At 44.6% G+C, this 24,137-nt stretch overlaps 1 protein-coding gene across 1 annotated transcript in view; it reads right to left on the reverse strand.

Annotated features, from left to right (window-relative positions):
- Positions 1-7,676: 7,676 nt before the first annotated feature.
- GPR107 (G protein-coupled receptor 107) overlaps positions 7,677-24,137 on the reverse strand; it is a 37,981-nt gene continuing 21,520 nt past the window's right edge. The window contains exons 15-18 of the mRNA XM_062011368.1: positions 20,832-20,881; positions 20,010-20,093; positions 19,062-19,186; positions 7,677-12,852 (exon numbers count right to left, since the gene is read on the reverse strand). Coding sequence (XP_061867352.1) covers positions 12,756-12,852; positions 19,062-19,186; positions 20,010-20,093; positions 20,832-20,881 — 356 coding nt within the window. The 3' untranslated portion in view covers positions 7,677-12,755. The remainder of the gene's footprint in view (positions 12,853-19,061; positions 19,187-20,009; positions 20,094-20,831; positions 20,882-24,137) is intronic.

The following is a 24,137-nucleotide window of genomic DNA, read 5'->3' on the forward strand; positions in this document are numbered from 1 at the left end:
CAGGGGGAGCGGCGCTGAGTGACGGGATCCGCAGCACACGGCTCTGGGGGCTCAGTGAGGCTCACATCTTCCCTCCTGAGTCCCTCCCAGTCACTACCAATATTTGCACAGCTTTTAGAGACAAAGGCCTGTCTGGGACCCAGGCAGATTTCAGTTTGGTCTTCAAATCCACTGCAAAGGGAGGTTGTGCAGCCCCTTCCTTTGCTGTCCATCAGCAAGATCACCCCCTTTGGCAGTGTTCCCTTCACCCGTGGTCACCGGGCCGTGTCCTGCTGTGGGCAGAGCACGACCTGTCCCTGCCCAGCTGGGGTGATAGGCAAGGCTGGTATCCCAAACCTTCCCCACGCAGCACAGACTTTTTAATACAATCTCTACTGAAGCAAAACTAATGTTAAAGGGATTTAATTCTATTTAAAACTCGACCCTGCCTTCACCACGGGGGAATGCTGGAGAGAGCTCAGATCACACAGCCCAGAGGACAAAAGTAATCGGAAACTGTGCATGCCACTCACTTTCTCTTCTTAATTATTAGCTTTAACCCTATTATTGCTTAAATAACAGCACTAGTGGCATTTTCTGGGAGACAGTGAGTTTTCTATAGCCAGAGGAACACTGATCCAGCCTGGAAAGACTCCTGGGGCTGGCAGGATTGAAATCTGAAGAGCAGCTGGGGCACAAAACAACGCTGTCTAGCTGAATGTGGCCGGTGCACTAGGGAAGGAGCAGAGTGGCTTGTCAAGAGAGGAAAATCCAACACAGTGCAGCCCTTGAGAGCAGCTTTGCTTGTAAATGCCCCTGCCTCTCTCTTCCATAGCAGTCCTTGGCAGCCAGGGCAGTGCTCACATCTCCCCTCTGTGACTGCAGCCCGGGCTGGCTCCTTCCTTAAGCAACTGCTTGTGCTGCTCGAGTGCATCAGCCGTCTGCTCAGCAGATCGCAAGGCGCTGCCATGGAAATGCTCATTCCCTGGGTGATCTTGGCTGTTACCACTGTGGCTGGAGCAGGGTCTGGCTCACAGGGAAGACACTTCACTTCTCCTGCCACACCAGCACCAGGGGCTGGGATGGGAGCTGAGGATGCTCCACGCTCTGACTGCAAAAGCTGGGAGCTGCACTATTCACTTACAAGTGTTAAATAAAACCACTGAGCTCCTTTCTGAGTTTTCCCCAGGGCACAGCAGGGCTGTCAGGCTCAGCCACGCAGCCTTTGTTCCACGTGGGCTCACCATGCTGCGTGTGCTTCACAAAGCACCCTCAGGTGCCATCACCAGGGCTTTCCCCACCGTGTGCCTGGGGATTTAATTGTCAGGATCACAGTCACCTAGTGGGAATTGTGTTGCAGTTGTGTGACCATTCCCTTTGCTTCCTTGGAAAAGGTCTTTTCTTTCCTCCCTTCCTTGCCCTTGCTGATGTGCTCAGATCTGAAAACTCAGGGGCATAATGTAGCTAAAGCACAGCACACTGCAACCCCCACCATGGGCATGGCTGGAGCCACGTGTGTGACTGGAAGCTGGGGATGAGGCAATATCCAGTATCCCACACTTGTACTCTTGGATATGTGTTGATGCAGGAGCTACCCTGGGGAGATGAGAGGCAGGGGACGGGCTGAGCTGAGCCATAGATCCCTGCCCATCCCCTGCTTTTCTCCTCCCCTTCCTAGGGCTGGATGAGGCCCCAAACAAGGTCCATTCATGCTCCAGGCTTCACCCTTTTTCTTCTAGTCCATCATTAAACCCACAAATCCATCCATTACCACTGTCTTCATGGCCAATGTCACCCTCAGACCTTGTGAACATCCCCCTTCCACATCCCACTCATGCAGATGGAGAAGATGCTCCAAACCCAGGCGACCACACAAGCAAGGAATCCATTGCTGGAGACAGCAGCAACAAACAGCCTTTGCCTGGCAGTGAACTCACTGAGCAGAGCACAAACAGCCTCTACTTTGTGCTTGTCTCATGGAAAAGACAAGTTTTGCTAAGAGGTTTTTGTGCCAAAGTAGGGAGGCGGTCAGCTGGGGAGTGGAGAAGCCTCAAAGCCAAGGATGGGGAAGGGACACACACACACAGAGAATTAGTTGTATCAGCTACAAAAACAGTGGCTATTTTAAGGTTTATGCTTAAGTGATCTGACTTGGTCAGAAAGAGCCAAAGAAATTATTGGCATCAGTGCTGGCTGCTCCACCAGACAAGCCCTGGTCATTGCTGGCACAGAGAGCCACCAAAGCAGATGTTTTTGGAGGGCTCTTGAAAGAAAATGCCAATAGAGCGAATTCAACATCCCTGTGCAAGAGGCACAAAGCAGGAAGGCTGGAATGCACCAGCTAGTCCTGGGGACATCCTCACCTGTGCCTCTCAGGCATCACTCTAACCTCAGATCACAGCAATTTTACATTGGTGCATAATTTCAAGACTGTGAGCAGCTTCAGATGGGAAGCCACAGCCTCAGGCTCCTGAGCCACCGAGTTCCTGAAGCTCTTTTAAGGTTGCCAAGAGCGAGTGGTGCTGCTCTTGCTTTGCCCCTGGTTGTACTGTGGGCCACGGGAAGCGCCGAGAGACGGTGGTTCCCTTTCTAACTGCTTTGATAGCTGAGCTATATAGAGCTAAACAAGAAAACCCTCAGTAATCATGATTTATAACCCAAAACACTCTGAGACCTGAACTCTAGCAGCCTGTCACCATTATAAATTAATTGTGGCTAGCACAGCATTTTAGTGCCAATACACAGCGCAGCCTCTGATAAAAACCACACCAGGCACAACCCGTACCACACTCAGCACCAGGAATGGTGCCCTGCAGGCCCTTTCCCCAGGAAACAGTTGAAGTGATGGCAAAACACAGAGGAAGGTCTGGAAAGCAGCAGGACTGTGCCAAGGCTGCCTGTCCAGCTGTCCTTCAAGACCGCCACGCAGCCGCCGCGCTGAGTGTTACAATTTGCTCCACTATTAATTTCTCTGCTCAATTCTAGCATATTTTTTTATGAAGACTCGTCTTCTTACAGCCTCTGGGGCTGTAATTGTTATGCTAATGTGGGAACCTGGAAAGGGTGGCTGTGGTGAACTCATCAGCTGCTCTTGCCGGTTGCCTGCTGCGTGCAGCCAGCAGTTGGCTGAGACAAAGCCAAGCAGGAGGAGGTGTTGCCATCTTCCCTTCGTGTGCCACGTCGCAAATCACAGCTGGTGACTTGGGAAACCACCTTCTCTTTCTGCTCCTCACACACTCATCCTGCAGCACAGGAACTGCAGAGCTTCACCCAAGATACCTTCAAACAAGGCTTGATATTAAAAGCAGGCAGCACGTTTGCTCAGGGCTCCTCAGAAGGAGAAGCACCGTTGTGTCTGCAGGAGATAAGGTCACAGTCACAGAGGTAGCAGCAAAGACACCCTGCAGCATCGACCAGCGCCATCAGGGCTGAAAGAGGGGCTGGAGAGGCTGTTCTCCACGCTGTGAGGGAGGCAGTGCACAAGGTTACTGAGCACCATTCACCAGTTCTGCTGCCCAGCTTCAGCTGAGGTTTTTATTAAAAACCAAACCAAAAACTCTGAGAGAAATGTCCCTAAAACTTCAACACTGGGGTTTGGAGCAGGAGAGAGATTTTTAAATAGCATATGCATATAGAAAGACCTTAAATTGAACGGAAAGGTCTGAGGCTGGCAGCTGTCTGCGCTCCTGCCCCCACCTTCACTCCCAAGGTCGCTCGGGGTCGCAGTTGGTGTGATGCTGAGCTGTGAGCACCCACAGCGGGCACAGGGGAGGAGCTGGGGTGGTGGTTTTCACGCCATGAGCCAGACAGAAGTCAGCCTCTTTCAAAGCTTGCTCATGAGTCACAGAAGCTCGGCAGTATGGTGCGTGGATTCTGTCTGCTGCGCCCTCCAACCTGCCACAGCTGCTGCCGTGGGGCCGCGGACTCGACTGGGCGCTGCTGACCTGGGCTGGTGTTAAGATTAGAAACAAGTCCCTGGAGCAGCTGAGTAAGCAAGCTGTGCTGTCAGGAGTGATGTCTGTCCACCCAAACCCCACCCTCCAGTCCTTACATTAAAAAACGATCAAACAAACCAACCACACACTACAAAACCCCCAAAACATTCAATCCCACAAAATCCAGCGGTGCCTGTGCTTCAAATCTCACTGAGGTTGAACTGTTGCCTCCCACAAGGTTGCTCTGATTCATGGCAACACACAGGCGGTGTGTGCTGGGTAAATCCCAGCAGAGCTCTCTGCTCAATTTTTGCAACAACAGTTAAAACTGTAACTTACAATGAATACAGATTAGGGCACACACAAACCAGCTTAACCGGGAACTTCTGTGTTCCTCTGACGGAGCAGCTGAGCTCACTCAAGGCATCTACAAGGTTTAACAGTAAAACAAAAATGAACCCCCAAACCAGAAATGATGCATGCAATATCTTCCACAGAGAGATAAGCAAATGGAGAAGGACTGAGTCAGGCATTTTGTCCAGCTCACAGCTGATAGCAGGTCGTTCCCTGCAGTATATTTAGCAGTGATTTGTCCAGTCTAGTGTTGATTATCTAAAACAACACACAACTGCCTCCACTTTCTCCAGGGAGGTTGTTTGCAGCCAAACCCATCTCATTGGGAAAATGTTTCTCCTAATGTCTCCTTTCCCTCTGCTTTCCTATCACCCCACCTCTCCACAGCTCAGTCCTTGAGCCACGCTAATTAACTCTGCATCCATCCTGCTGTTTCCCCCGTGCAGCCATTTTGTAGCGTGCTACATCTTCTTGGCTCTCTTCAGTCATCACTTAGTCAGGCTTAACAGATTTAATTCTTGTAATCTGTCATTGCCAAACTCCCTCATCCCAATCACTGCAGCTGTTCTTTGCAGCCCCTCAGATCTGGCTACTGCATCCTGGTACAAGATCCATCCTAAACTGAAGCAGTTTGGCTTCCCCCAGGGGTTGACTGATCACAGCCACAGTGGCTCTGGGATTTCTTCTGGCTTCACAGAGCTCCTGCAGAACAAAGCAGCTCATGGGAAGAGGCAGCTGAGGCACTAGCAACATATTTACCCTTGCACAGGAGACCCATGTTGTTAACAGCTCCTCTCATTGCCAAGCTCAGCACAATCATCTCAAGATGGAGCAGTAAAAGGAGTTTTCAGGCCATGCTCTCCATTCTGATCCTGATCTGTGCCCCCTACCACCCCTGTCACAACCCCACCTCACATGCCTGTTTAGTTTTTTCAGCAATACAAGAGCCTTCTCTTGCATTATGTCTCAGCCACCCCACTACAAATACTCCACAGAGGAGAGTCACAAGAAACCAGTGCTACCTCACGTTATTTTCTGTGGATGAGAAGAAAGGGAGGACATGCATTTGCTATCACTTAAGACACATGAAAGCCCTTGTCTCCTAACTGAGAACCCCCGTATCAGGATCAGCTGTGCCAATACAAGCTGTGTTATTACCTCTTCTGTAAAAAGCAATTTGTTTTTATTGACCATTCACTATACAGGGCACTACAACACGCTCCTGCTCATTAGAGTCTGTCAGTCAGAAGGCAAAGGAAGGTAAAAGCAAGATTTAAAGAGAATGCAGCTCGTTGCAGTCATGAAGATAATCTTGCTAGAGCAAGAGCATTGACAGCAGGCAGCTTGGACTGCAACAAGGAGCAGCAAATGATCAAGACAGCTCAGAATTTCAGACACCAGAAGAAAATCCTTGAAGCAGGTAAAACAATTTACATCCTCTGGCAGCCACCACCTACAAACACAGGAAAGCTTTGTTAGGGCTCTGGCTGTGTTTATTCTCCCTCCATCTAAGTCTATCAGACAACCTCCATTTGCAGTAGACCACAAATACCTTGATACTGGGGGGCTTTTTCCTCCTGTCTGTCCTTGGAGATGACAGTCACAAATCAAGATGTATCTTTTTACCCATAACCTACATTTGGTCTCAATCTCAAGTGAGTTTCCCCACAGTTTAGTCCCAGTTTACAGCCCCATCCCTAACACTTCACCTTTCATTACAGCTCAGCAATTTCTTGTCCCAGTGCTGCTTACCCCACTGGAGTACAGTGCACCTAAAGGAGGGATGAGTTTGGCTGCTGCCAGTTTGAGGGGGAATGCTTTAAGGCCAAATATACAACAGATAGAAAAACCAGAGGATGTTTAGTTTGGAGAAGCCCAACATCCCAGAGTTACCTGCATGAAAGAGCTGTAAGGCTCCCCCAGTGCAGTAACCAGCCCTCAGCTCCATCACATGAAGTTTGTTTTATTCTACAGTGGTTTATCTGTAAGTCCAAAACCCACAGACTTTTTATAGTTTACTTCCCTGGTAAAACACCACCCACCCAAAGGCTTGAGGCAATGCAGAGCTGGCTGCTGGGGAGTTGCAGGATAGAGAACATGGGCTATTTCTGGTGTCACTCCTCTGTGGTAGGATGGAACTACAATGTAAACGATAAGAAACGTCTTGAAGGCTTACAATTTGTGATGAAGGACATTTGCTGCTGAGGGTGGGGGACTATCAGGAAGAACACTGGACAGAAATACTTTGCCCTCTTCCTCCCTGCCAACCCAGCCAGGTTGCAGCCCTGAAATGTGGGGTTAGATCCTGACACCTCAGGGAGGGAACAGCTGCAGAAGTCTCTAATCCCCATCACTCTAGCCTCAAACAAGCAGGTCTAGGACTGACCCCTTTGAGATAATGTGGGATAGATACACAAAGGATATTACTTAAAATACCCATTTCTACCCTTAATTTGTGTCTGGTCACCAAGGGTCAAAGTACCACCTCCTTCCCTTCCCTCACCTGCCTGTCAAGCTGACACTAAGCCCTATGGAATGAGATCCCAGCACTGGCTACCAGCAACAGCCCCAGATGCACAGGCCTTCCTGAGACTGCCAGGCCATGAGAAACACTTCCATTTGAGACTCAGGCCACAAAGCACTGCACGAGTTGAGCTTCCCAAACTAAAAGAGGATCACAGCTGTAGGACCTGGAGGGCTTTCAGCCTGAGGAGGGGCACCCTAGTGAAGCCCACTGCAGGGCACTGGCAGGAGAGGTGACAGGTATACAAACATTGCTAACATTTGGACCCATATCCACGCTGGGGGTGTTAATGGCTGCAAATTGAAGGCAGGCCTGGGGAAATGCAGACTTCAGGAACCACGGGACAGGTGGGTAGCTGGCAGTTCAGAAGCAGAGAATGAGATGTGTCAATTGTCTGGTCAATTTTTATTTTACATGTTTGCATCACAGCAGGAAAACCAAGTTACACAGACTGTCCTGATTTGTATCAAACCTGCCTCTCTTTGAATACTGTTGGTTGTTCTTTTAATAAAGCTTTAAAAAATACTGAAAAGAATCCATTTGTACATGTGAACATGAACTGAGGAACAGGGTATTTACACAGGTCACCCAAAAGCCTGCAACTGCACCTTGCTGTACACAGGAAAGTCTTTTTGAGTTCTCTTGGAGGCCATTCACTACAGGAATTCAAAGCTACATTGTACAAGGTGCCCTAAAGCTGCTTAATGACACAAGAGGATCTAGAATTAATTATTAATAGTCACTAAAGGGAAGCTATTTAGACCCATACTCTGTTGTGACAGAACACGTACCAGCCCAACACTCCAGTATCCTAGCTACAAGGAGTGCTTCTGATAAGGTAGAGGTCAGCCTCTACTTTATTACAGAGAGAACAGAACACTGAGTGAAATCCCACAGGGAAATATTTATTAAGAATTGTCCTTTCTACAGGATTGCTGCAGTCAAAACACAAATGGGTTCTTGAGGCAGTCAGCCTACAGGAGTGACTTTTGCCTTGGCTACTTTCTTCCAGCACCATCACTTAACACATGAGTATCTCGGTATTTGCCTTAAATCCCGTTCCAGCCACCTGCAAGTACGTACCATGCAGAGTTCTTACAGGATCATTGCTATATCAAAGAGAGAAACTATACAAGGAGGAAACTACACAGCTTCCCAGTATTGCTAACAGGCCCAAACAGCACCATACCCAGCAGCTACAAGAAATGCCAGATTTACCCAATTTAGAACAACATCTTCCAGCAAAGCAACCCCAGGGAACATAAAAAACCCACCATTACTCAGGTGCCTCTGGGCAGCACCACCTCAGTTTTCATGAAACATTCAGGTTACTGAAGTTGCACACAGGGTTTCAAACAGTGTGAGGCCTGTTATGTTTCAGACATCACTGTGCCTTCCCCCCGCTGCAGCCCCCAGCTCTGTGCTCCTTACAAAGGGGAAAAATGGGGAAATGTGTTGTGATTTAAGTGGTCATAACACAGAATCAATAAAACACATTTGCTTTAAAGTGACAGTAGCCTATTGGCTATCCTGAGAGGTCAAACTGAAGGAGACAAACCAGATGGACTGAAGGAGGAGGGATTCCCTTCCTTTCAATACCTGCATCACTACCTGATTATTTTTTTAGTAGATAAGCAACATTAGTTCTCAGAGCTCAACTGAACAAATACCCAGTATTTGCTGGAAATGCAGCCAGGCAAATTGCAAATAGAATAAAAACCCCTCAACCAAAACCCATCCCCTTTCTCATCAATTTGATTACCATCAGCCAGACTGCATTTCTCTTCACAGGATGGCAGGGGTTGGAAGGGACCTCTTAAAGGTCATCTAGTCTAACCTCTGCTAAAGCAGGAACCCTCCTCTAAGAGGAGTGTATGCATGGTATGAAAGACTTTAAACATTAGAAATCTCCTATTGGGCTTTCACCACATGTCCACCCTGGGCTGATTATAGGACAAGGCCAGAAGGAATGTTACAGTGCTTAAGGATACACAGTGGATGCACACTCATGCTAGAGAGAGTCCACTTAGCTCAGAAAAATACACCTTCCACATTACTAGCTCCAAGACAAAATACTGCAATGCAGCAAATTTTTACAACATGCTCCTAGGATATGCCAGCATGGAAATCCAGGAACAGGACACTCAGCTGGAGAGAAACACTGAACAATGCACTGCACAGATCATGACATGCTGAGTTAGATGACAGCATGAAAGAGCATCTTAATAGGACAGCATGTGGCTTCTTCAACTCGAACTGCTACATTTTGAGCGAGCAGCAGCATGTTCCAGATGACCCCATTATGTCTTGCTTTCTTTTAGTACATCTCTTGATGAACCATCAAGGAAAACATTTTAAGTCTGAAGAATGCAAGAGTCTGTCAGCTGCACTGCAAGGAGGTTTCCTCTGGAAGACAGGTTGCTGCACAGTTACAGCAGGAAGGAGGAGTGCATCAGTGCCATTTGCATGTCATCAGCGACAGGGATTTATTGGGGCATAACCTGCTTTGCAACTGAAGACTGATCCAATCTCATTTTTGTCTGCAGAAGGTGGTGAGCACTCCACTGCAGCAATGGATGTGAATGCATTCAACCCCATTTATTCTGAACTGCACCAGACCTGCTTTTCCAGGGCTCCTGTCATTACACCACTGGGCACTCATGGGGCAGTTGTTTTATTTGCTCACTTCAGTAAAAGGCAGAGAGAGGAAAGTAAGGCCATATCCCAAAACCATCTTTAAGCCACAAGGAACAATTCTATTTTCCCTCCCCATGAAAGCCAGAGCTCCCTAGCAGACAGCTGGCAGTGTGTGACAGGCAAGCACCGAGATAATCCTGCCTGGTGAGCTCCAAGCTGCTGCTTTCCAACAGAGAGTCATGCACTTGCCAGTCATGCAGATGTGGGATTGCCTTGGGAGGAAGGGGGAGGGAGCAGCCCTCCCTTTGATGCTCTGCTGTGCAGCACACACTCTGCAGCCATCCTCTCCATCCTCCAACATTCCAGGTTTTGTCCAATCCATCAGACAACCCTGCAAGACATTTTTTGAAGGCTTCGACCAGAAAATGTGGAAATTCACTTTGGAAATGGCTGCAGTGAGAACCTTCTCTCCCTCTATTTTGACTTGTACATCCACATTCACTAATGCTTACTTCTGGCTAGTTACTATTGTACTGCTGGTTACCACCCTGCATCAAGTGCCAGCTAAAGGTAGTTGTACAGCTGGTCTGAACCTGGGCAGAGCTCTTCTGAAAACACTTCCAGAGTACTGCCATGGCTTTTCATGCCAAGACAAAAAATAAAGTCATCCAGATTTTTGGCCTTTTGACTAGTGAGCCAGGGACTTGGCAGATAAACCAACACCATCTACAACTTCAGCAAAAAAGCGCATATACAATACCCCAATGCAACCTGAGACTGAGGTAAGAGCACCTGCCAGATGGGCAGCTCCACTGGTGCTGAGGTATTGAACAGGCAGCTGTGTAAAAGCAGCTCAGCACATACTGGGATCCCAGCACAGCCCCTCAGGTGTTTGGCCCAAATGCCACAGCCATCAGAATGTCACATCTCAAATGCAGAAGGTATTACCAGCTTCTGAAACGGCATCGTGTCCAGATTAACAGCTATCACACTTCTGTTACTGACAGCAAACCCTTCTCTCTCACACACCTCAGTGCCAACAGACTGCAAGTCTCCAGTGGACTACTCTGAATAAAGTTCAGATCTGAGCAGGCCTTTGGATGCAGAGTGACATTTCCACAGTGACAGACTAACTGGGGAGTGAGAGGATGAGGTTTTCAGGTACTGTATTGAAGTGTATAATGAGCTGGCACTGCCTGTGTTTATAGTCCAACTTCTCAGACCTCAGATACTTCATATGTAGAAGATTTCTTCACACAGAAGGCCCAAGAGGCTCACAGATCACCTAACAGCCTTTCTAGTGGTGTAGGCTCTCTGTTTCCACTAAAATTGCTATCATTGCTAGACAATGATAGCAGAAGTCAAACTATCACTGCTGTGATTGCTATGAAGTTACAGCTGAGGCAGAAAACATAGAAGAGGACTCTGTACCCAGAGAAGAGGGCTACTCTTATGCTGTAGCTTAAACCAGTTCCAGGTATCAAAGCAAGTATGTTAATTTCTACGATGCACAGAACCTGGGAAGAGAAGTGGCAACTGGAGAAAACAATGCTGCCCCTGAAACAACCAGTCTGGGCACAGACAGCTCAAAGAGCTCTACAATCTCTGTTCAAGGCTGAGGAAGAAGCAGTTCCAAGTTACAAAGAAAATCCTCCTTCTAAACTTGAAGAACCTAGAGGCTAACAGTCTTCTAATCAGTTGTGCTGCAGAGATGTAGTCCCTTCAGTACAAAAGCAACCCCTAAATGAGCTTGTCAAGACATTGGCACATCCCAAGCTCTGTGATGATGCCTATCCCTGTCACCCTGACAGAAGCACTTTCCTCCACAGCACCATGTGTCAATGTCTCTACATGAGTATTAAGGCTTCAGTCGGTCAGTGAGTTAGACTTGGTTTATTTTTCATTATCCTCACTACATCAGTGAATCACTTCTGTCCTTCCCAAATTAACAATCACTTCCTATGCCTTACTACTACAGCTATGGGCACCAGCTTGCCTTACTGACCATAGCAGAGTACTACAGATAAAATGCACGTGGCGTTTGTAACGTGGCTCTAAAGGCTCCACTGCAAGTTTGCAGCTAATAGTCAAGACTTCTGTAACTCCCCTGCATTCTGGTTCTGGTCATAACCTTCTCCTGTCCTGACAAAAACCACTGAGGACTGGGAGCTCCAGTTGCCTGGTTTTGGCAGTAATACCATTTTTACCAGTTCAGCTCACCTCCAATAGCAGTATCATTAATCCTACATAGCCAGAGAGGTACAAGTAACCACCCAGAGAGGCTAAATAACTCAGGATAATGGTGAACCACAGATTTATGCTTCAGTACATCTGCCAGACAACTTTCCACTGAAGATGCTGGTACTGTTTATACTGTGCCAGAACAGAGTGTCCTTTGAGATACCTTGAAAATATTGTTTAAAGCAGACGAAAGTGCTCTGGGTCACAACTTGAAATTAAATGTTGAAGACAGCATGGCAGCCCCCTAAAAACCAAGCATCAGTCTTACACCTCTTGTGTACTTCTCGTCAGGTAGGTGTGAATCAAGAGCAGCTCCATGAACAGGGCAGAATTTACACCAATGCTTATTGCACTAGGGGCTAGTGCCTTTAATGGAGAACAGTCACTTGCTTCCTGTATGGCAATACATTTGAAAACCTGACATGTTCCAGTGGATATCTGCATGGCTAAGACCAGACGGTACTTATCAACTCTCCCACTGACGTGAGCAGCAGCAGAAGTCATCTGGTCCAATAACCCATTTAGTCACTCAAATAACTGCAGGTGCTTCTATGACTTTGTTTTGCAATGTTTTGTCCAAGCCAAAAGGAGAGTTTATAAAAACAAACAAACAAACAAAAAAGAATACTTACATCTCTCATCTTCTTTTGCCACCTTCTGACACACTTGGAACTCTCAGCATACGTTACATAGCAAGTGTGTGTATATAGATATGCACGTTATATAAAATATATACTTTACATACACACTAAAGGTCTCTCTCTTCACATTAGTATTACACATTCTGGAGAAGGCAACTGCAAATAATTCAGAACACCTAATCAATCCAGAAAGGGGGAAAATGAAAAAAAAAAGCTACCCCAAATCCCTAGGAAAGCTTCAGGCTCCTTGCAGGTACCAAGAGATCCCATTTCTTATGGTCAGAGGAATAGTTATATTTCTGCTTTGCTTTGCTCCCCCCTAGGCACACCCCACTCTGCAGTTTCAGTGGTGGGAAGTGCCAGTTGCTTCCTTTCCACTGAGAGTAATATTAATAAATTAAAAAAAAAGAAGTTTCTCTGGAAGTGCTGCCTCAGTGCAGTCCCTCATGCTGTGGTTTCCCACTCGCCCTGGGGCTCTGCTGAACCGTTCACCACTTTCTTGACCTTCTTCATGCCCTCCATCACTCCAGAAGTCGTTACCCTGGAAGAGAAGAGAGAAAGCATCAGAGAACAGAACTTGAACTGTAACACTCACTTCACCTACAGCCCACGGTTGTCTTCCTGCACATACCACCATTTCAAATGCTTCTTTATCAAGCCCTAGCAAGTCTCAATGTTTGGTCTCTCCTATTGCTAACATTTTGCAGGCCAGGTATCTCCTTGGACACAGCACTGATGGGCACTGGGAGCAAGGCCACTGTCCTTGAGGGCTTTAAGGCCCTCCCCATCCACCATTAAACTAAAAGAGGAAATAGCATTTGTGGTACTTGAAAGAAGATAGCAGGAGTGGTTGAACAGTTAAATCAGCTGACCTTTTGCTAAAGTTTGAGCAGCTTACTTCCAAACTCTTTTCCTCTACAGCTGAACACCTTTAACTCTGTGCACTGCAGACTTTCTTCTGCATTTGCAGTGCTTTTAATAGGTACAACATATTATACAAATGCACACACGTGGACAGTGCCCCAAATGAACTGTATTAGCTTAATGCACACCAGCTCCTGATAATAGCAGAAGTACTCAATGAACAGCTATAAAACAGAGGAGAGAGGTCACCCTTTTTATACCATCCAAGGCTGGATTTGTCATAGCAATCTGACCATTGAACTAGAAAGATTCATAATACTGTCAAAACATCAGCAGATTGAACTGTTTATCCAGCCAGAACAGTCATCACTACTCTTAGAGCTACCTTGGCTATCCAACAAGCCCTTCAGCCCAGTAGCTTTCTCTGTTGACACACAAAACAGGCTATTCACATGCACAAGTCATCTGCTTTGTTCTTTTCCACCATATGATTCTCATTCCATGCATGTATTATTTTTTTTCCCCCACCAAAGAGCTACAAAGGTTATTTTGGATGCTGATAGTGAGAGTGCCAATAGTTCAATGCACTCCTGAGGGATGCCTGGAAGTATACACAAAATTCCTGTTCAAAGATGCTGCTGTCAGTCTTTGTGTGCTTTCACATAAGAATACTTGGTCTGATCAAACTAACTAACAACATTTTCACAGCATTACCCAAGAGAAGTAGTCTTCAGATACACTTTTCCGACAGTACCCTGAGTTCCACATGAGATATCAGCTTCTTTACATGTACTTTACATGTAAAAATTATTTACTCAAACTGGGGTGCTCAGTGACTCTAGCAGTGGTAACACTGGGATCATCAGTGGTTCAGGCACTTTACAGTGGGCCTAGGTGAGCTTGTGTGGAAAGGAACAGGAAAGAGTCAGAAGAGTACAGATCAAATAGCAACTTTATTCCCTATTGAAATTTTTAAAAAGGAAGGAGAAAAGACAGCAGGTTGCTTGAACCAGAAAGATGGAATCTGTAAACAGTAAACATTTGCCTGGAAGAAAACACATCAACACAGAGAACACATAGATCTCAAGTTCTCCCTGTTGACAAAGCTTTTCCCCGCAGTCACACACAAAAAAGTCTGGGGAAACGTGAGCTAGACAAAACCAAAGCAGATGCATAACTAATGGGAAAAGCATACATTGAGTGTACTTAATGGTTTCTTGTCAGATATGAAAAAACATTGAGTGTGGTTCCAGAGAGGTCTGGTTCACTTCTATTCAGTATTTTCAGTAATTGCCCGGGTAACAGAATAAGAGAACTTGCTTATTAGATTTTGCAGAAGACACTGAGAGCTATATATTTGAGAGCAAGACTAGAAAGCAGGAAGATTGTGGCAAATCGAAGTAACGGTCTGAAAAATATGGGATAATGCAGCAAGACAGCTACAGGGTTTGCTCTCCAAAAAGAATGCATTTTGTAATTACAGAATAAGGGGCTGAGTATCAATTCTTCAGGGAGGAGCTGAAGCTTTCAATGGACTACAAACCAAAAATGAGCAAGTAACATAGCACTACAAGAGCAAACATATCAGGGTATATAAATAGGTGTTTTGTACAAAGATGACACTTGACTCACAGCTAGTAAGATCCCACCTGGCACACAGCCTAGATTTTAGCACTGCACTCTAATACAATTACAAACCCATTGCACACCAAGATGATGACAGAAGTGATGAGAGGCTGAGGGAATGATCCACTTCCCACATTCACGGAGGGACAGGACAAACAGCTACATACTGAAACAGCAGACAGGTCTTGTCATGTCATTTGTTATCAGGGAGGCCATTTACTGTCCTGTGCCATGTCCCTCCCCAACAACAGCAAAGAATTGGGAGAGATTTCGGGAGGGGGGAATTCCTCAGCAGTGAAAGCTAGAGACCAGCTGATGAGCACTGTTCTTGTCTCATGACAAGGATATGGCAGAGCTCTTCAGTCCTAATTTGCTCAGACTGTTTGTGTACAACGGGCAATTCTTCTCCCTCTCAAAACTAATTCAGCCAACATGATCTAGTGCCCAGTAAGATAAAGGTACAAGCACTAAGACCAAGCACACTGCAGTTCTCCTAATCCTCTGAGTAGTCTCAGGACTTCTGACTTGCAATACTACCCATAAGTGTTCCTCTGTGGCAGTTCTGAACTGCATTTCTAGCCCACAAATTAGCAGCAGTTAAAATGCATCAAATCCTTCTCACTAAACCATCACTCTCCAGAGAGAATTTCTGTGGCTGTCAGAAGGATATCTGACACAAATAAGGCTCAAGAGGAGCTCCCTGAACACTCCACAGTGGTATATGCTGTGAAAGTTTCATGGGTTTCCTATTTCTCCCTTGCATTGTTTCCAAGATATCAAGAAATGGGTACACATTCAGAACCATCTGCAGCCCTTCATAGCTGTCTTTTCTCTTGGGTTTGTTTTATAGTTCAACAAGAAACACTGCAATACAGGCAGCACCCAGCCCTTATAAGCTACTGCAAACGGGAGTGAAAACTGATCAGTCATTGGGCAAAAAAGCTGATCTCTGCATGGGAAAGATGTGTCAGGTGAAGAAAATCACTTCTAATGGGGAGCATCATGAATCAGTCTGCCATAAAGTACAATCTGAGAGAAAGCAGAAAAAAGCAGCCAAGCAGACAGAATAGGTTGCTTCATGATACAGTGAAAAACTCCAGATGCCAAGGCATAAGCAAAGCTAGGGCAGCGTTACCACAACAGTTCACTGTGTTGAGGTTGGTTTGGGTGTTAAGGAACAACAAAGTTAGTCTCCATGCACTCAGTAAGATGAATTCACCAAGCTGAGAACAAAACCATTAACAGCTTCTCCTGCAATTCTTCCTCCAGTGGAAACATCGTAACCCCACACTCATATATGAACATCATGGTCAACCAAGATCTGTAGAAGAGACCTTTAGTACCTTGGATTTAAAGCAAACTTACTGAAGTAATGAAATAATTTACTGCAAGACTAAAAGAAATAAACCCCAAACTGCTTCCTTTCCCTTTCCTCACCCTCACCTTCTTTACTGTACTGCTTGTATTTTTGTGTTCATGCCTCAGAAACGGCATTAGGAGTGGAAGTCTAACAATTCTTTCTGCCAAGTGTGGCTGCACCTCTTCAGGCAGAGTACTTTAATCTAACAAACTGTCAGCAACAAGCCCACATACTGTCAGAACAGGCTCAAGAGGCTGCCCAGCACAGAATACTCAGAAAGCCACTTTGTTGATGATGAATAGCTATTGACCCTACTTGAGACAAAACAGACTGGCCCTTACTTCATGTTTAGCCATACTCTGCTCTCCACCAGGACAACTTCTGTGGAGCCTGCCATAACTGAAGAGAAAGTCCTGTAACATTTCTGGATCTTTTCTCCCAAGAGAAGTGTGTTAGTTGAAAAAGACTTATACATTTTATTTTGGAGAGTCATAAGGATCTAGAGAGGGAGGATTTGTGCTTTACTTTGCTTCTGTCACAGATACCTAAGTCTTTGCATTTTTCTTGAAACTTTGCAGTTTTCCACACTGTCCTTAACAACATTTACATTTACTGCCAGACTGAGCTTTGTGTAGTTAGCACTGCATAAAAACAGGCATCAACTAGAGTGCTGCACTTTAAAATGTCCTATTTTTTTTTTTCCTGGAAGACCAGCAAGCCTGGAAAAGAGGCTTGAAGACCTCAGGGCTGTCCTCTCCATTGGCTGATAGAAATGTCGAGTCTAAACAAACTGAATGCTTCTGCAGCAAATGTTTTGAAGAGCTTGATTTTAACAAAAACCCTCTGGGAGAGGAAAACAACCATAAAACCTGGCAATAAGACATGGCAGAACACCGTGAAGTTTGAAGTTTGCAAGCTTTTAACTTCTGCCATAGCCTCTGAAGACAAGTGGGTATTTATCACATGAAAGACAAAACACACTCATGCAGTGGTTAGTCAGGATGCTGTCAGGCACTTAGTCACTTGCTCAAATAAAAGTCTTGATTTCTTTTTTCCTCACACAAAAACAACATTTAATATTTATAAAAGCAAAAATAGGACCAACAAGACCAAGTCAACAAGGAATTTAATACGCTGTCATTGCAGTGCTTCACCTGTCACAGACTGTGTGTAAGCCCTGCTTGTCAAATACATGTAAACTTCACCTCCCTGATGCAGCTGGGGAAGGGACAAGAAGACAATTACACCCTGCCAAATGCCCAAATGGAGTAAAACTTCTGGTGAATCAGATGGGAAAAATTCAAGCAAGGCTGATGGGAACAACACACAAGGCACAACAATGGAAACTCCCAAGGCAAAGAGAAAATGCCTTAGTAGGAAAAGGCTCAGAGAGGATCCTGATCCTTGAGTTTCTAGGAACATCTGTTTCGCTACTGTAAATGAATTTATTAGTTCATTAAACTTCATCAAGCTTATTTCTGGGAAATTCTCCTAAATTTGGCAGCTTCTCTAATTCCCTGAAATCAGAAAATAGGAAAGGTGCCATATTATTAGTCCTAAAAAACCTCAAGTAAAAATTCATTAAGCATGTAATGGAGAGTTAAAATTCACTCTAACAGGCAAGAAGGAATAAAGCTCATTCCTCAATGAAAATTCCAGGGACATCTTCCAGTTCAGACAGTGCCTTCCTGATGTGGATATTTAACAGCTCCTAAATGAAACCAGTTTCTTACATAAACCACTTAAACACCTTTAAGTGACAGTGATCTTAAGGTCACTGCCCACTAGTTGGATTCTGCTTCCAACCATGGCAGATTTTATGGTCTCAATGCAAAAACAGCTAAGTGTTTGGAAACAAGATCTTTGTTACTAGAGATATTTCTTAGAAATTAAACTCCTTGCATGACATTTCAAGCTGGATTCCACCTCAAACCTCCTTGTAGAAGTTTCTTTCTGAGCTAACTATGAAGGCAAACACATTCTGACTTACTCTGTATGTGCAATAAAAAAACCACAAGTGTCGATTTGTTTCACCCAAGATGAGGCAAAAGAGATTTGCCAAACTGGAAAAACTCTTAGGAACAGGCTTCTGAGCCTGTACATGAATTGTAATTATGCATGAAATATATAACTACTAAAGAGATTAGGTTAGCTCTGCTCCTATTAAGGCCACAGAGTGTGCAGCAATTATAGCTGTACTCAACACTTCCAGCATGCTGAATTTCTTAGGGCAGTTTCTATTATAGATTCAGAAATGCCACTCATTTTTAAGTCCTCAGAAAATCACAGCAAAGAAAATGACAGGGGCTTAGGCTGAGTCCTACTTGATAATTTTTCCAGAACAACTCAGGTCCTTGTGCATTTGTGGTGCCTCGTGGTTTAGTAGCACGGAATAGAAGAGTATTGGTAAAAATCCATCTCCTCAGCTCACTGTTACTTAAGATAAAGTTCTGCAAAGCTACAGGCTGAATATGAAAGTAGAAGGGACCTTACATCTTGCTCATTTATATTTTGTGGATTGATAGCTCATTTTGGTGTTGGGTTGGTTGGTTGGTTGGTGGGGTTTGTTTGGGGTTTTTTTAATATGAAGCATTAATGACAATACCCAAGTCTCATGGGTGTTCAGCAACACACATTGAACACAGAAGCTTTTTTACTTGATATTTTCATGGGCATCTTTCACCAGCTTATTCCACACAGCTGCAACATCCAGCTCTGAGGCTCCTATCCGTATCAGAAATCTGTTAATCTAACACACACCAAACAATAAACACCTCATCTTTAACAGTGTGGGCAGATCCTCATCTTTTTCAAAGGAGGATTTAGAGAGATTAAAAGTAAACTGTTTTTAAGCCTCTTCTTAAATCAAAAAGGTAAAAACAAACAGGAGAGGTTCTTACACAGCTTCCATCTCCAAGTCATCCTCATCGTCTTGAGAAAGCTGTAGATAAGGGTTGTCTGATGCTGGACGGAACTTATACCCAGTGAGGACAAAGAACACAAGTGTGGCCATTTCATCCAGCAGCTGCAAGTGAAAACACAAGACTGAAGTTCAGTGCTGTAATCCTTCACCATCATGAAACATTCCTCCTCATTCACAAGGTTGAAGTTTTAATGTCCAAGAAGCCTGAGCCATTGCAGAAATAACAAAGCAATTCCTATCCTGTTGTCATTAGTCCCAGGCTAAAGGCTGTCAAGTCCTTTGTTCTTTCAGCTTTCTCTGGCACCTTAAATACAGTTACAATTCTAGCCATCACTCCAGTGCTTTTAAATAACTACAGCAAGACTTGGCTTTTAAAGGAGAGAGGAAAAAAACCACCCCTACATTGTTTGGTGTTTTCAACAGTTAATGTATTCTAAAGACTCCCTGCACAGTTACTTGGATTATATGTTAAGAAACCAAGTATTTAAAAGTCACTAGGCAAATAAAGCCTATAGATGGAAGAGAGAAAGCCTATTTCACTGACACCCCGGGGCCTCAATTACACAGGGCAAACCTGACTATTTTTTTTCTCCTTTGTATGTTCTTGATTAATTTCCTTCAGACATTTTTAAATTGAAGACTAAAAATCAATAATGCAATTACTTTGAGACATGTCATGTATAATCCAGCAGCCTCGCTGGACAAACATGAAACCAAAAATATATTCCTGCCACCTTTAGCACATGAGTGATAAAAATCAGGAGACAGGTTGCAGCAGTGTGCTTTGAGATGTGCTACTACAACATGAGGAACAATTCATGGGCATTTGGTTTTGGGATTTTGATGCAATTCTATTCAAAGAACAACAGTAAAAAGAAAGAAAAAATATCAAGAAATGGATGTGTTTTCCTTTGCTGTCAAATACCTGGTACAGCCATTTCCACTGGAATGGAACAGCAATCTTTATGAGAATTGCAATGATCCGTGTGAAGTAAATGTAACACACAATCTGGGAAGGAAAAGGAGAAAGCGTGATGAGAACGACAGCATCAGCCTTAGAGAACTTCTTCTACCAGGGAAATAGCTCCAGCAATTCCCAGACAACTCATTATATCAGATTGGCCATGCTATGCTCCTTGATAAACATGGAAGATACAGGCTGAGGGCTCTACTGATTCTTTAAGGTCCAAATAAATCTGTTAGCAATAACTGGAGGCAAGTTACAACAGGAAATGCTTCAAGTATTAGGATTCTGTAGGACCTGAAGAATCACGATTGCAATTTATTACTCTCACCACTTATAAAAGGCTGAAATGAGGCCGCTGGAAATCATTAAGCAGCCTCTGCTCTCTTGGGAGGTATGCTCATGGCTCCCACTGACTTAATCAGAAACTGCACACATGCATCTCAAGGCACCATTTGGTCCCAAGTTTAATTTTTAGCAAGTTTACAGTACGTTATTCAAGCCCATCAATTCCACTGGCAGCTCAAGCTGTCTCCAGAGGAAGTCAGTAAGCGTTACAAATAGCTGGAATCAATTTCAAGACAGACAGAAGGATGCAACCACTAGCAAAAGATGGGAAGTTGTTTTGAGGATTGTCAAAGATGCCAAAGCACAGCACTGCCACAGAATTAGTAACATCTCCACCACATCCACCAAGCTACAGTGCTTCCAGCAAATAATCCATCAAAAGGCCTGAATGGCTTCTAAGTATTCTACATGCACATGTGCAGGTGTTTCACTTACCATGACATAGTAATGTCTGAACAGCTTCAGCTTTGCTAGGTTAATGGCAGCTGTGAAGAGAACAAGAAAGTCCATCAAAATCGATAAAATGAGCCAGTTTCTTTTGATGCTTGTCTATGATATAGGAAAGTAGTCACTAGTAGGACCCAGACTCAAATGGTTTTGACCCACAGCCCAATGAGTACTCTTTACAGTGCCAGTCTGTAGACAACTCCTAAGCCAGGGCAATTTGCCTCCCTCAGTGAGATCACTGTTACACTAAATTTCACATGCATGTACTCTGCAGTACAGAACCTTGCTTATCTGTGTAGAGCCAACTAAATACTGTCACCTCAGTCCTGCCAGAAGGGCCACACCACTTGACAATGTCTCCTACAAAATTCTTCAGCTTTCTAGAATATTTCCAGACCCACTCTCTGCCTTCAGCTGACCTGAGCGACTTCGAGGTAATCGTGGCTCTGGGAACCACTGTGTCTTGTTGAAGAGCAGTAGAAATAGTTGAACATCTAAGTAGCATCCTCTATCCATCTGTGGCACAGTCACAACTTGCAAATAAAATGAGAAGTCACATGAAATAGCTCTCACAGTAAATGCCTGTGTTTCAGTCACACCGTGTACGCTTAGGCCCCAAGCTAACCTGTGTTTTCAGACAGATTACATCAGCTCTTAAGGAACACAGCAGATATTCATGTGAACAAGCAGAGGTCAACAACAGATGGAACAGCTGTCAACTCTGGTTTGAGAGTCGGGTTTTATAGGTACAGCAGAATTACAAATACAGACTCCTGGTGCTTTTGTGACAATGAGAGAGGCAAAGAGCCCAAGATATGTTGACAGCATACAGAGATGCAATTTAGAGCCAATGAACACAAGTTGCCAGTTAGAAAATACTGCCACATAATGGTATTCCCTCCAAGCCCTTATAATTTTATCAGATGTGGAAGTGAAACACATTGTGCTTAAGTTCAGCTGCACACCTTCACATCCCCTGCAAAAAGCAGACTCAAAGGCTGCACGTGAATGCACGTAAGGTCTTCAGGTTCACACCAGAGCAAGGTACCATACTACACATCAAGAGAACAAATAACCACCAAAGAAATGCTTCACATCCCGTGACAAAAACCATGAAGCTTTTCTTATGGAAAGGCAATGTCAAATGTACCACTTATATAGTGGTACTATATTACTAAGCTACTGTGATGACAGACTACATTCTATTGTAAACCTACTTTTAACATTCCAGAAGAACCACTGAAAGCTATGGACACCAAGAGACACATACAAACCCTCTCTAGCAGACTACTAGAACAGCACCTGACTAAAACAAGGCATCAACTGACTGACAAGTAGATAAAACTAAGAGTAGTTTTGAATTGGCACTGACTATTGGCTTCTACACATTTCCAAACAGATGTTTAGCTTTTGACAAAGCACAGGGCTTGACGGTAAGAGAAAGCACAGACAGAGCTCAAGAGGGAAAAAGCAAACCTTATTTGTGAAAGAACACCAAGTTTGCTTCCATGCAGCCAAAGCATGTACTGTGTAACACTCACCTGAATGTCAGTCAAGACTGAGTGGGCTTTGCAGAAGACCCTACTTCTGGGGGCAATCTTGGCACAGTATGTGCCAGAGGAACACTTGTCAGTTTTGGGAGGGTGCTCTTTTCTGGACCGCAATATGAAGCACTGAATATAAACTAGTATCTACTTGGCAATACACAGTTCTGGACTACAGAAAGCAATGGCCAAGCTCTAGACTTGCAGCTGTAGAGTACCAGCAGTGGAGCACAGAGCAGTTCACTGGGCAAAAGATGGCAAGACTTGCAACTGCTAGAACAAGAATGTAACTACATCCTTGGTATCCAATTCAGCCCCAAGACATTGATTTAGCTCCTTCACCTTCATTTCTGTCCCTCACAAAAGCTCATTTCTGACATTTAAATAGCAAAAACTTAGAGATTTTCATGGGTCTAGTGTGCTACCAGATAACCTATTGTGAAAAGCTTTTTGTAATACAGTTGGAGAAGGATTAAAGCCCGTGAATATGCAGGACAAGCTCATTAAATTGTGAAGCAGGGAAACAATATTGTCCTATTTAAAGGAGAGCTACATTAAGTGTGACCATGAAGATCTTGTGATTTACCACATACCGGTTTGTACACAGAAGGATCTATTTTGAACTCAATGCATTCATCTTCAAGAACTGCCACCAACTGGTGCAATGACAGGCCATGAAAATTACCAGGCTTTGTAGTTAAAGGAACACCAACTCAACAGCTGTGATTCAAACTGCCAGTCCATCAATGCTTTACAGCCAAGTGAGCTGGGGAGTCATTTCTGTTGGGATTCATGCAGTGCATAGGAGGAAAGGATAGAGAAGCCAAAGATCTGTCTGCCAACTGAAGTGTCACAATGCCACCTCTCCCAGAAGACAGAGCACAGCTCAAGATCTCACCTACTCACAATGATAATCAATACCAAAGAGTCATAGTTTGGCACATCCAGATATCTGGAATGGCTAAGCATGGGAAAGCAGGGTGAGTGGAGGAAAAAAAACACAACCACCACCAACTGGAAAGACTGAAGAGCCACCTGTGGAAGCTGGCTTGCTTACTTATCCCAACTAGGTGCTCTCCCCTAGCTGCCTCAGCTTCAGCAACACTGTTCCTCATTGTCAGATATTGAAGTCAATGTTAATGCATGTAAGTCAGTATTAATGCATGTCTACAAAAATCTGCCAGTTTTTTTTAAACAGCTCAAAGTTACAGCACACACTGTTCTGCAGAAAGTCTAAAATCATCATCGCTTGGCATCAGCAGCCTGTGAATTGCTTCTCCACAGGCTGAATGTGCTCCAAGCAGTAACACTTGAGTCTTGCTATACTGGACACTTTAGGACTTTGAGTCACCTTAGCCTGGCAGTCCACACACTGACAGCAACACTTGCAAGGAGAGAGGCTAGGCCAGCAGTTGTCACTTCTAACCTGAATCACTTGCAGCCCCAACCTGCAAAGCTGTGATAACACAGCAGCAATCACAGCATGCAGTGAAGGTTGGGTAAATTTATGTTTCAAGTATGATAACCATTCTTCAAGGAACAATACTTAACTGCAGAAAAGGGAAATAAAAAAGAGACTTTCTGCCAAGGGTTTTTCAAATGGTATTCATACTTGTGTTCCATCTCATACATAGAGCAATTAAAAAGATGTCAGCTATCCTCCAAGAAAGGCTTATAACAACATCTATACCATGCTTCCCTCAGTTTCTCCTGTCAGGATTTACTTTAACAGCTTGTGCCTGCAACAGCC

The sequence above is a fragment of the Colius striatus genome, chromosome 19, assembly GCF_028858725.1.
Source record: "Colius striatus isolate bColStr4 chromosome 19, bColStr4.1.hap1, whole genome shotgun sequence".
Taxonomy (NCBI): domain Eukaryota; kingdom Metazoa; phylum Chordata; class Aves; order Coliiformes; family Coliidae; genus Colius; species Colius striatus.